This window comes from Limanda limanda, chromosome 3 (genome assembly GCF_963576545.1).
Source record: "Limanda limanda chromosome 3, fLimLim1.1, whole genome shotgun sequence".
NCBI lineage: Eukaryota > Metazoa > Chordata > Actinopteri > Pleuronectiformes > Pleuronectidae > Limanda > Limanda limanda.
This window is the reverse complement of record NC_083638.1, coordinates 24,775,679-24,787,974: the sequence shown is the minus strand read 5'-3', so window position 1 is coordinate 24,787,974 and position 12,296 is coordinate 24,775,679. Positions and strand designations below refer to the sequence as shown.

The window sequence follows — 12,296 nt, the reverse complement described above, 5'->3', positions numbered from 1 at the left end:
TGTATATTTTTTTGTCATCTAAATTAAATGCCAACAAATACAGTAAATTACTTTTGTCAAATGTTTTATCCATTATACACATTCTCCTGCTGATTGTATTTGTGTCTTCAAAAAGAAATCTCTATAATATAAGTCACGTTCTTTATTGTCATTTGACAGTGTGTTTGGCAAGTTCTGCTGTCAACCTCTAAATATTAAGGTACATTTAATTTGATTGGCTGTGGAAGATTGTGTTTTAATTTAGAAAAAACCCATTCAAGAAAATAAAACTTACACCCACAATTACAAGAATGAAGGATCGTCTGATTTAGAAATTTAAGGGTGGCTTTAAAGTTATGTGACAATCTCAAATGTTTTTAACCTGATTCCAATTTGATTATTAACTCTTACTAAGTAAACAACCAAAATGTTATGTTTCTACTGTTTCAGGCAAATGCTAAAAGCCTAAATTAAAATAAGAAAGTGCAAACCCTGGTGAAATGAAAAAACTAGCACAGTGGACCTATTTGAATTAAATAAATAAAACATAAGGCCGAACATCATAGTTCCACTTCTAATGTTAGAGTAATGGATAAAGTGTATGTGCCTACTTTAAGATAAGGATTGGGAAATGGATTGAAGTGCTTCAACCAAAAAATTTAAAGCAACACTTTGCAACTTGTTTACTTTTAAATACCTCACAACATTTTTGATGTTTCGCTGACTTACAAAAGGAGGAATGGAGCCTGGTTCTCGCTCTGTGTAACTTCGCTGAGTGTGTACGATCTCCTGTGAGAAGTGAGGAACTGATTGACAGTCGCAGCTTAACTTATCAAAACCTGTCATTTCAAGATAACTGTAGATCAGTTACAAAGATTTAGAGGTGATTTAAAACTGTGTATTTCAAACATTCACTCTGAACAGTTTGGTGGATTTGATGCAGCAGCAGCTCTTCAGGAAGCCGGGGATCATGGGTAATATCCATCAATCAGTTGTGTTTCAGTACAGTGAATGGGACCACGCCCACTCAACACATTCATTAAAACTTAATTGTTTGGATATGAACACAGACTCCAACTGAAGTATCACCACATGTGACTGCAGAGGGCGCTGTTGTTCAGTTAAAGTTACTGTTGCTTTAAGTGTGACGTCACTTCTTACTCTCTTTTCTCCCCTTGACTGTCCCACATCTTCTTCACAGTGGAGAAATAAAAACAAGGGCATGCAAGAGGTTTTTAACTTTAAAACTTTGTTTCAGAAATTCAATGTAACTGTATATACACTTTACAATAGCATATAGCCTGACGGCTAACAAAGATGTCTTAAAATAGTTTTCAAATACATCCTCAGCACAAATAGCAGTTCTTGCAAGTAAAATGGCTTGACGGATATTGAAAAAAAAATCATTAACACAATTGCTTTTTTCTTTCTGCAGAAAAAGTGCCATGATTAAAATTTAATTCAGGACTTTCCCACAAAGCAAGCTGTATTCTCTACATGCTAAGTTTAACAGTTCAGTGACATAGCGCTAAACTAAACATACAGATATTTGTAAGAAAAAAAAACACTCCATCTGATGTAAAGTTAAATCTTCATTAATACATTTAAAAAGTAGATATGACATGCCTCTTGAAATCAAAAATACAAAAGTTTTTCCTTACTTTAGGGTTTTTTTTAAAACATGAAGCTGCATGTATTGTACAACACTCATTGTACAATAAACTGTAATGCACATTAAAAATGGATTAAAAGTATCAAAGCCTCCCATCGCCGCCCACTGAGGAGACGAGCCCACCCGGGCTACATAGCACACTCCAGGTGAGGCTTGCACACTAAAAGCTAGTGGCCCGGATGATGAGGTCATTGGGGGGGTATGGGGGATGGGGGGGCTACCATAGTAGGACCTCAATGCAACACTGTCCGTGCCTTCTCTTCAACTTCTGCGCTTCAATCCCTTTCTCACGTATTTGTTCTATTAGACGAGGAGCGGACTCGACATGGAATTCAGAAAGACACTTGAACACTTCGCCCCATGTACAATTTACATTCATAGTCTGGACATGTGTACCCATAACATCATGGCAGAGCAAACACCATTGTGCCCCCGAACAAATTTTACTTGAACACAAGCTACTCCTTCTAATTCCTGGAGAGCCACCATCTGGTGAGAAAAAGGCAGGGAGGAAACATCTCTCTGAACAGAATCCGTGTTGAGTGAGCGGCAGGCCTTGTTTATTAGGGGGCGGGGGGGCACAGCAGGAGCCACCTGGATGATGTGCTCACAGGGTCGGGACAGGGGAAAGGTTAAAACTCTGGAATTACAGTACACGACACATTCTGCACGTTAAAAAATAACAGGGGGGATGGAGGGGTGGGCGTCTCCAGGTTTCAGTATCTGCAGAGCTCTGATGTCTGATTGTCTCTTTCTAAGAATTTTCAGGGGTGGGAGAACTTCTACTGGGGATGGGGGGGGGGGGGTGTTGTATGGCACTGTACAGGCAACCTACAAATCCAAACAAGAACTGTAAAGAGTTCAACAATGCATGCCTAATTGTCACAGAGATTCAAGTGGACCTTTTGAAGTACAGAAGACGCCTTTTTTGAAATGACGCGTGTTCAACCTGTCCGTCGCTCTGTCTTCAGCTCACGGGTTTAGGCTCGCTAGGTTGCCGCGACAACATCAGTTACGTGTGTCCGTCACTCTTATTCAATAAATTAAGTTGAAACAACAGTGGAGTAAAAATGTCAGTTTGGCTTGTGTCCAGGCTGAAGTCAGGCAGAAACACATTCATATAGTTACCATTCTTTAACGTAATGCTTTTAACTGTGCTAAACAAAATAAAAGGTTAAAAAGTAAAAAGTAAAACGTATGAAACAGACGAGTAGTGGGGCAGTCAGTGAAGCCGACAGTTCAAACAGTATGTTGCTGGTGCCAGAGCTGGCTGGTACAGGGTCTGGCCATAAATGTCCACCAGGGCTAGACTTCATGACACACTGGCAGAGATGTGCTACATTAGTCATTATGCTACCGACATAGCCATCGAATTACACGTCACAAAGAAACCGAAAACTCTGATTCATCCAGAATACTTGATTAGGAGTAAAAAAAGACAACACTGATTATAGACAAATGACAAATCAAATACTATGATTAAAGAAAAGGTTGACGTTGACACATCACTGTGAAGATGAATGCCCTCAGACCTTTACAATATGTAGATTTACAGGTAACAAGATTCTTAATCCTAACATTTAATTAGGGAGCCAAGTTGTATCCACAGTGAAGCCAACACACGGATTCAAACCTTTATCTGTTAGAAAGAGAACAACCTAATCTTAAAGTCCAGATTCATTTCATCTGACTACGCAGTGGACCTTTCAATATGCGGCCATGTTCTCCTCATAGGAAAAAAGGCTTACAATAAAACTTACATGACCCCTTTTAAAATACCATATCTTACAAACAGAAGTAAAACATGTCGAAATGTTCCTCTTTTTTTTAAAAAAAACAATGAAACACCAGTTTTACCAGAAAAAAAACTGCAACCAACAATAGAAACTTGACTCAGCTACAAAGGAATGCATATGGTTTTAAAAGGCTACAGATTGTAGGTTTGCAAAACACTGAATCAGAGAGTGTGTGTGTGTGTGTGTGGCTAGGAGTAAACAAACACACATGCGCAGATTGATTTACAGGCCCGTCATTCCCACTGAAAATTGTCTGTAGCCACAGAGTGTCGTTATTCATCAGTGTCAACAGCGTGAGCACCAGGAGTCGATTTGGGTTCAGGGACAAGGTCAGTGTGGAGTTCCTCTTTGCCAGGTGGAAGTTTCATATCCACCACACCAGCACCACGACTTCAATTTAGTGTGGAGACAACATCTGGCTCCACAGCTGGAGAGTCAGTCAAAAAGAGGAGTCTATCTGGGCTTGTTCATTGTGTCGATTCATCTATACATTTAGAGATTTAGAAAATGTCTCCCAGATCCTTAAAAACGTTTTCCTTTTCAAAGTTTTTTTTAAGCAAAGATGCGTTTAAAAACAAACCAACCAAAAAGGGGGGAAAGGCTAAATCTTTTTTGTTTTTTTCAGTAATGGCAATGTTGTAGTTTGTAATCCAAACGGGGGCTTTCTACACACATGTGGTTTTGAGTCTTTTCACGTTGTCCCGTTCTGAGAGTCTGTGGTCGGTTCAGTCTGGAGGCAACAGGTCGTGAAGCCGGAACCGCTCTCGAACGTGTGGCCGCACATCCTCATCCTGACAGAGGAACATGACAGGAGGAGAATAAAAAAAAATCAATTAGATTTACTGAAATGGTAAAACATGAGTCTGATGTAGCTGGTGTTACAGGTCGTACATATATAAATGAAGAGTGAGACATCTTACCATCTCAACCAACTTCTCCAGGAAGGGCACCAGCTTCAGCAACTCATTGTCATTCCTGTCCATGAACCAGCTCTCTATGGGAATTCCATTGGACAACTGAGGACAAGAGGAAATGTCATTACCATCACATGAGAAACCAATGGGGTTTGTTTGTGTGTTAGTTAGCAGGATTACAAAACTACTGGATGTTACGCATGAAACCTGGTGGACGTGTGCAGGATAGGTCAGAGAAGAAATTATTACATTTTCGTGCAGATTATAGTCAGGGGGCAGATACTGGGTCTCTAGGGTCATTCTAGTTTTCTATTTTAACTGACTTCAAAGTGCTTTCCCAGTGTGATTATAAAACTGACACCAAAAATCCTTAAAATTGGTTCCATCAGTGGTTGACTGGACAGCCGCTTCAAAAGAAGAACACCTCCTCGCTACGCATTTAAAAAAAACATAGTATTAGTTTTTAAGGAAACCAAGCTGAGGGGTTGCAACATATCTAATGAGACGAGGTGTTTGAAATGTTATCTGGTTAAGAAACTGGTGTTAAAATGAAATCTGTCTGATTCAGCTCAGTGGGCTACATCATTTAATCAATGTTTGTTTTGTGGTAATTAATCAGAAGCACATAACGTCAGTGGAACAAAAAAAAGTTCTCAAAACAAACCCCCCAGTGTCGTGTTTTGTTTGGGTGGTCACCTGATAGGCGAAGGCTTGTGGTGAATTGTCAATGATGATGGTCTTTGACAGGTCTCTGCCTAGGATGTTGAGGTCCTTGATGTAGTTTCCCTGGACACAGACACAATGCTCGCGAAACAACCGGTGTCTACGGTTTCAGCCGGGAATGAAAGGAAAGAGAAGTATAAAAATTAATCAGGGCCAAGGTCAGCTGATCAATAATTCAGACAAACCACAACACCGACACCTCGACAGTGACACACGCCAACGCCGCGGCTGTTTCCGGAGCTCTTTGTCTTTTCATTCAGCTTTGGTGTTTGTTGTGTTTGTATAAAAAGATGAACTGAAAACACATCATACCTCACTAGCTGCTTTTTAGGATCCAAGATGTTGAGCAGTTTGTCTGCATACACCTTTTTAGAGGCTGTAAAAAGGATGATCTACAAAAGAGAGAAGTGAATAAAGGTCAATTTTTTCTAATCTGATGTGATTCAATTAATTTTTATAAATAGAGGAAGCCAGGTTTTTATTTACCTCGTAGATTTGAGACATGCGTTCCAGAAACTCTCTGAAGAACGGCCTCAGTCGCACATACACCTGCACATGACAACAGACAGGTTAGCAAACATTTAAGGTAAAAATGTGACAAGTGTAGGAAATGAGAGACTAGATGAAAATTGAAGGCCATGACCTCAGCATCTTATCAGAATTGCTTTGTTGTGGTGTCTTTGTTTATTGGAAATACAACCTTGTCTATTTTTGGAAGCACGTTCCTGACATAATGCCTTTAACAATAATGGCTTTAGCCCCCTCTAGTGGTATCATACTATAGGAAACCTTTGTGTGAGGCAGCACTTACCTGGTAAATGACATCCTGAAAGAGAACAGGGAAGGTAAGTGCTGCGTCCTCCAGTTCGTTTAGACTGCAGTGAACCAACGTCTCATCCTGCGGAACAAAAAAACAAAATAAAACTTTTTAACAATGACAAAAATAATAATAATAACATATATAAATCAGTTATTTTGTACATTAACTGACCAGGTCTAGGACCAGAGAGAATTCCGGCGTGCTGCGCGTCTTCAGTGGTAAGGCTGGCTTACGGGTGAGCTGCTCTTCTGTCAGTGGAGGGACGTGTTTGATGAAGAAATACCTAAAAAAAAACATCACACAATTTGAGGCAATTCAAAAATGACACCACAATATTGTAAATTAAGCAGATATTATTAATTTTATTAGCTTGGATTTCGAGTACCAAGAAAGACGGATACTTCTGTTACTTGTACTTGTTGTACACTGTATACACAGTAGGGGTATAATAATTCTGAATCTAATGATTATTGCTCGCTTGACTTAAAATGAGTGCAGGTGTTTTAAGTGGGGTCTGGTTATAGGATTCATCACTTTATGACACTTTGATGATAAACTCACGGGTCAAAGACCTCCCAGTCTTCCTCATAGGACGCCTCTGGAGGTACTGCAGTCGGAGGACAATCCACATACGCCATTTCTGGAGTGGCGCCTGGAGCTTGGACCACAACAAGAAAAAAAACGTAATTACAAAGAGATTGGGAAAAAGGAACAACGTAGAGAGATACACCAGAGCCTGCAGTTAAAGCTTACGTCATTATAACCTCAACATGAATCAAACCCCTTTAATATTTCAGAGCCACGTGGTTTGAGCTGTGGTATCTACCTGTAAGAGGTGGAAGGTCCGCATCAGCAGCAAGCTCCCCCGTCCCTGCTGTGGGTGGAGCCTCTGGGATGTGGGGGGGCCGCAGAGGTGGCAGCTGTGGTACACTAGAGTAGAAGTTGGTGGTGGCGCACAGTTCCGGTGTGGGTGGGGCCGTGCTGGTGGGTATCTCTACAGCTTGCTCGATGTCCAGCTGCTTGACGATCTCCTCGGCCTCCAGTGACTGGTCTGGAGAGTCTGAGCCAGAGGAGGCTGAAACACAAATAGGACGAAGAGACGTTTGAGCGATATAAAAGAATCTGGAGAACAGCGTAATGGCACATTGCTTTTCTTTCACATAAAAAAAGTTTCACATCGAAATTGTAACTTTATTTGGTGATCAAGATAGTAAAAGACAGCTCTTAATGAGAAAGAAACACACTACTGGGGCTTTATATGCATTACAGTTTTTCAAATAGGGTCTGATAAACAGGCTACCTGGGGGTTCACTTACCATTTTTAGCTGGTGAGAAGAAGTTGAAAACAGGGGAGAAGATGGTCCCAAGGAGGGTGGTTCTCTGGGGACTGGTGGGCAGCTCCACAGCCGTCGTCGTCTCCTCCAGACTGCCGTTGGGCTTCTCCTTACTCCTGTCATGATTGGTTGCCTCTGCCATGAAGAAGGAAAGTGTTAACAGAGACAATTGGGAAATAAAGACAAGTAATTGCCAGGTAATCACAGAGTACTTTTTTTATTTTTGAGTGCTACTTACGCCCATTGATGGAGCCTCTCCTGCCGATAGTCCTGCGGGGGGAGTCGGTGGTTGTAGAGGTGATCAGGTTGTTGTCAACATCACAGTGGAGGCGTGTCTTCTTAGCTGGGCTTTCCTGCTCCACCTACGAGAAAAAAAATTACATTAAACAGTAATTAGTTGTATTTAATAAGAAAAATGCATTGTGATGATTTCAAGCTGTTCCAAATAAAAACAAATGAAAGAAAAGTGGTGCACACAAATCTTTATATAATTAGACAATCCACCAGTGGCTGGTTGGAAGCTTTGGTTCCCTGATATGTGTCTGGATGATGATCAAATATTTGGCTAAAAAGAAGAACATGGGGATAAACTACACAGAACAAACTGACTGTTGCACCTTGGCACATAGGGATATTTTCATTGAATAAACAATCCAAAGGGAAAAACTGTTGTTGTTGTATTCATGTATTTTAAAGTGAGGTTTTTGCGTTCACATCATAGCACTACAATTCACCAGACATCACAAGCCACAACATTGATATGGTGCAGTTGGACACAGTGTGAGTCTTTTAAACTCATCTTGCACGGTAAGAAACATAAAGAATGTTCAACACCACTGTTATCAGTCTATATGAGCCTTGAGATATCAGCGTTTAGGTAGAAGGCTGGTGAAAAAGTGAAGTTTTTTTCCCTTGTAATAGAGTTGACCAATAGAGGAAGTGACAACAAAGATAGTCATACAGGTCTTGAATAAAGACTTAAAGAGGAAATGCAGGAAAACCGTGAAATAACAAAATTGTGTTAATCAAAAATCCTGTGTGTCTTTCCAGGGGAAAAGCTGCTTTCAGCTGAGTTGACTTTTCCACTTGTTACTACCTCCTGTCCCTGCACACCAACTCCGTGAGCCAGAAGCTAAAATTAGACCCAAGTCCGAGTTCTCAGACAAGCTGCTGCATTCCTCCAGACATTTCTTGGGAAGCATGACACTCTACACCAAGAAACACTGTATTTAAGTCAAGAGACCTGGAGAGCGCATGCTACACCGTTAGAAGAACAGTGCCAGAAAGTTTACTACTGTTGAACTAAACACTTGTACTGGGAGGAACAAGTTCTTCAGGTACAACACTCCAGAGCCTCCAGAAGGGGCATCACACTAATTTCTCGATTGAACTTAATTAAAAAAGTAAGGCTGCTTGACATGATCATTGAGGTAGTTACCTTAACAGCATTTCCTCTGATGAACTTTTTGATGGTGGAGAACAAGCCCCGCCCTCCGCTGGTAGGAGTGTCCTCTTCGACTTCTGAGTGCCTCCGCTTGGTCCTGGACAGGCGGCTCGCCACACTGGGGTTCGGTTGCTGAGACGCCTTACGCATTCTCAGCCTCATTGTTTTAGCAATCACATGAAAGGCTGTTTTGGAAAAACCCCACATCAGGAAAGACGGCACATACAGGAAGAGAGGGAGAGAGAGAGCAAATTAACGCAACTGTGCCGAGTGAAGGAAACAACTTGAAGTAAACACTCAATGGCTCAAGTGGAAGAACAGGTTGTTCGAACAGTCGCGACTGTGTTAAAAGGGAGAAGTCTGTGGGGGTGTATCTGTTTGTACTGGAGTAGTACTGGTGAATTTCCTGTAGACATCTGGATGCATTCAAGATCCCATTTCACTTACATCACAGCGGATCACAGCAGCCACAGCTGGCTTTACTTCCATTTGTACAGTATAAAAAAAAGGAACACACTACCTCGGACCTTACTTTACACACTAGTTATACAAGCACTCCTTACTACTCGCTTTGCATATCCAAGATCAATGTTTAGGTCAAAGTACAGATGCCAAAATAATTATAACTACTGATAAAGCTGTAAAATGTGGCTCATTTGAACCCAAAGTAATCTGTAAGAAATACACTCTTTATTCTGCAGAGTGGAGGGATTTAATTGGTCAGCATTGTCCTCAAGTAAGTACAGGGAAAAGTAAAAACTATTCACAGGCAACTCAAATTGTCAGTGAAGCACGCCAGCGCCTCGCGCTTATGTAACGGCAGCTGGCTGAAAATGTGTCCGGACATATCCGAAACCTGTCAGGAGCCCTACACACTACACACGCACAATAGCACACTCTGAATATATCCTGTACGGCCCATGTACTGAAAATGTCCTTCGCTACATCTGCTTTACATTTCCAGGGGGCGGATCCACGAACACACCAGAGGTGCTAGTAGTGTTGCTCAATCCCAGACCAAAAAAAAAAGATACAAATACGCCAAATTAATTGTAACATTAAAGAAACAGGCAGTAAACGTGGAACAAGCCCGTAAAGTTGTGACTGGATATCAAAACTCAGCCAGAACATGTATGAGAGTAGATTTAATCATACAGCTCTTACAATATTTAAGTTTTCAAGACCTTCTGAGATCATTCTATTTTTGACAGATTAAAGAGGTGATAAATCCAGGCAGTAGTACGATCCACCTTGAGATGACGCGAGTTAGCAACTTTTTAAAGTTTTAAGATTTAAAGACAAACTTTCAGTGCCTTCATAGGAAGAAAATGCTCATGTCCATCATCTTCAGTGCTTCAAGTTGTGAAGATCTCTGGGAGACATTTTAACTGTTGTGGTTAGAATTGCATAACTTTATTTTTTCTTGCCTTGCAATGACAGTAAATACTTTAAATACGCTGCAGTTAAAGTACTTCGAATTAGCAGACCATAATACTTCTGCAGTTCAGTGTTGTACTAATCACAATACTAGTGTAGAGGCTGGAAAGTTGTGATTACATCCTGTGAAGGTTCAAAACGTATAACCAATTATCTGCCCTTTGGACCATGCAATACAGGGAAATAACAGTGTTTTAATTATTAATATGCGCTAGTGTGAATGGTCAGAGTTGTGGGGATACTTTACAAACAACATGTAAACATTAGTTAGCTTGTGGACGTCAGAGATGCGAACTCAGCGTGATGCATTTTAAACTTTAAGCACAGTGTTGCTGGAAACAGATCCCACAGGTTACACGGTGGGCACAGAACATCTGGGTTTCACTGATGGATCTTTACCAAGATGCCTGTTTGACTCAAGTCCCAGTGCGGGCGACCCTCGGGCCGTGTTCTGCATGATAACACACGATCGCTGCCAAAACATCAGCCACGACCCGAGGATCGAGCTCCCTGCCTGGTGGGAGCGAGTGAGCGGGAAATAAGAACATGCCACAGAGACTGAACGAGGCAGCTAGCGGGACGCAGAGGAGCAGCCAGCGAGGCCTGCACACCGCGGCACGTCCGACCCGCAACAACAACCACCATGACCAGGGTGGGCTTCACACGTGGCCAAGGCATACGTCCATTAGAAAACACACGCGTAAACACAGGACATGGACAGGTGCTCAAATCAAACCCATAACCAACGTTGAGTAAAATAAGCAATGTTACCAAGCGTTGCGGCTAACACGGTGATGCTAACTCTTACTCAGTGAGCTACACGGGGTCGTGTGAAGCGAGTCGAGGGTTTAGAAAGTGAGAAAACTGCAGTGTCGCTTCCAACACGGTCCCGTTCGTCAAGAAATCGCTTTGTTGTTAAATCACCACTACCAGGCGATAGGCTAGCGTTAGCATTCCGACGAGGCGAGCCCCGGACATGCTAACGAGTCGCTAGCGAACCAATGCAACATGGCGAGTTCAGGGGGGAAATACGATTTAAGACAATTCGTTTATTTCAAAGACATCAATGGCGTGAAGGAGGGCATTGCCAGGTGTCTGTGAATTGTGTACAATGTCGTGTTTGTGGTGTTTTTTACAACGGAGCTCATCAGATGTCGTTAATCAAAACAGCTAACAGACACAGTAACGGTTTAAAATGTCACATCGGTCTGAACAGTGTGAATGTGTTCCAACTAATATAAATATGTTTGATTTCATTCAATGGTTTCAGTGGTTGAACACGAACAACTCGGCACCAACTGGAAATATGATAAATTGAAGGGACGGTGTTAGCTTGCTAACGGAGCGCTAGCAAACTTCAGTTCAGGAATGCCAGTCTAAACGCCGCTAGCCTCAGTGGAAGCTACAGGAGCTAGCATGTCGTTAGCTCGCGTTAACTGTTGATTCAAGAGGGAAAACAAACAGCTGCGCTTGGTTTAATTTATACAGTCGTGACAAAGAGCAAAATGAAAACAAAATTAACCGATACACCGAGTCGACCGGTAATTAGCCAGGCTCCGTGCTAGGTCGTGTTTTATCGGTGCGAACGTAGCTTAGCACGGCTAGCTTAGCGTGAACCCAGCCTAGCCTCCTGGTGAAACCGCTTCGGGCTAACAGATGTGCACCAGCGAGCGAGAGGAGGAGGAAAACATTTATCCTGTCGTTAGCCAACATTACATAAACCGCAAAGCCGAGGGAGACGAGTGCACGACCAAGGTTAACGTGAGCGACTTACTTTACGGTGCTCCGCGGGGTCCGGGCGTCGCGACTCAGCGCCGATCCACCATCACGACTGCGGCTGTGGTTGTTTTCACGATCCGATCCGACTTGTTCGGTGTCTCTGCTCAAGGCTCGTCTCCGAAGTGACACACCGTTGTGTTACCAGGCGCCATTTCCCGCCTCTGCTCGGTCTCGCGGAGGCAGATACCCGTATGGGACACAGACACACCCCCTTACCTCTCAACAACACCAGTCTGCAGCTCGTCTTTTCTTCTCCCGGGGCTGATTGATCCGTGTGCTGCTGCTTTTGTAAACAAACAGCACATGACGTCTTCTTCAACGAGATAACAATCGATTGATTTTGATAACATCCCAGCTGCTAATACACAACAGATTCCTCATTCTTACAGAGAATGAAA

The 12,296-nt window shown here is 42.3% G+C and overlaps 1 protein-coding gene across 1 annotated transcript; it reads right to left on the bottom strand.

The window, feature by feature from the left end:
* Positions 1-1,211: 1,211 nt before the first annotated feature.
* Positions 1,212-12,112, bottom strand: ctdspl2b (CTD (carboxy-terminal domain, RNA polymerase II, polypeptide A) small phosphatase like 2b). Its single transcript, XM_061067933.1, has 13 exons — positions 11,894-12,112; positions 8,677-8,867; positions 7,477-7,600; positions 7,221-7,373; positions 6,731-6,979; positions 6,466-6,562; positions 6,076-6,187; positions 5,896-5,982; positions 5,571-5,633; positions 5,397-5,476; positions 5,058-5,184; positions 4,368-4,463; positions 1,212-4,238 (listed from the first exon to the last, which is right to left on the bottom strand). Exons 2-13 carry the CDS (start codon positions 8,842-8,844, stop codon positions 4,173-4,175), a joined length of 1,422 nt encoding a protein of 473 aa, XP_060923916.1. The 5' UTR covers positions 8,845-8,867; positions 11,894-12,112; the 3' UTR covers positions 1,212-4,172.
* Between the last annotated feature and the right edge of the window lie 184 nt (positions 12,113-12,296).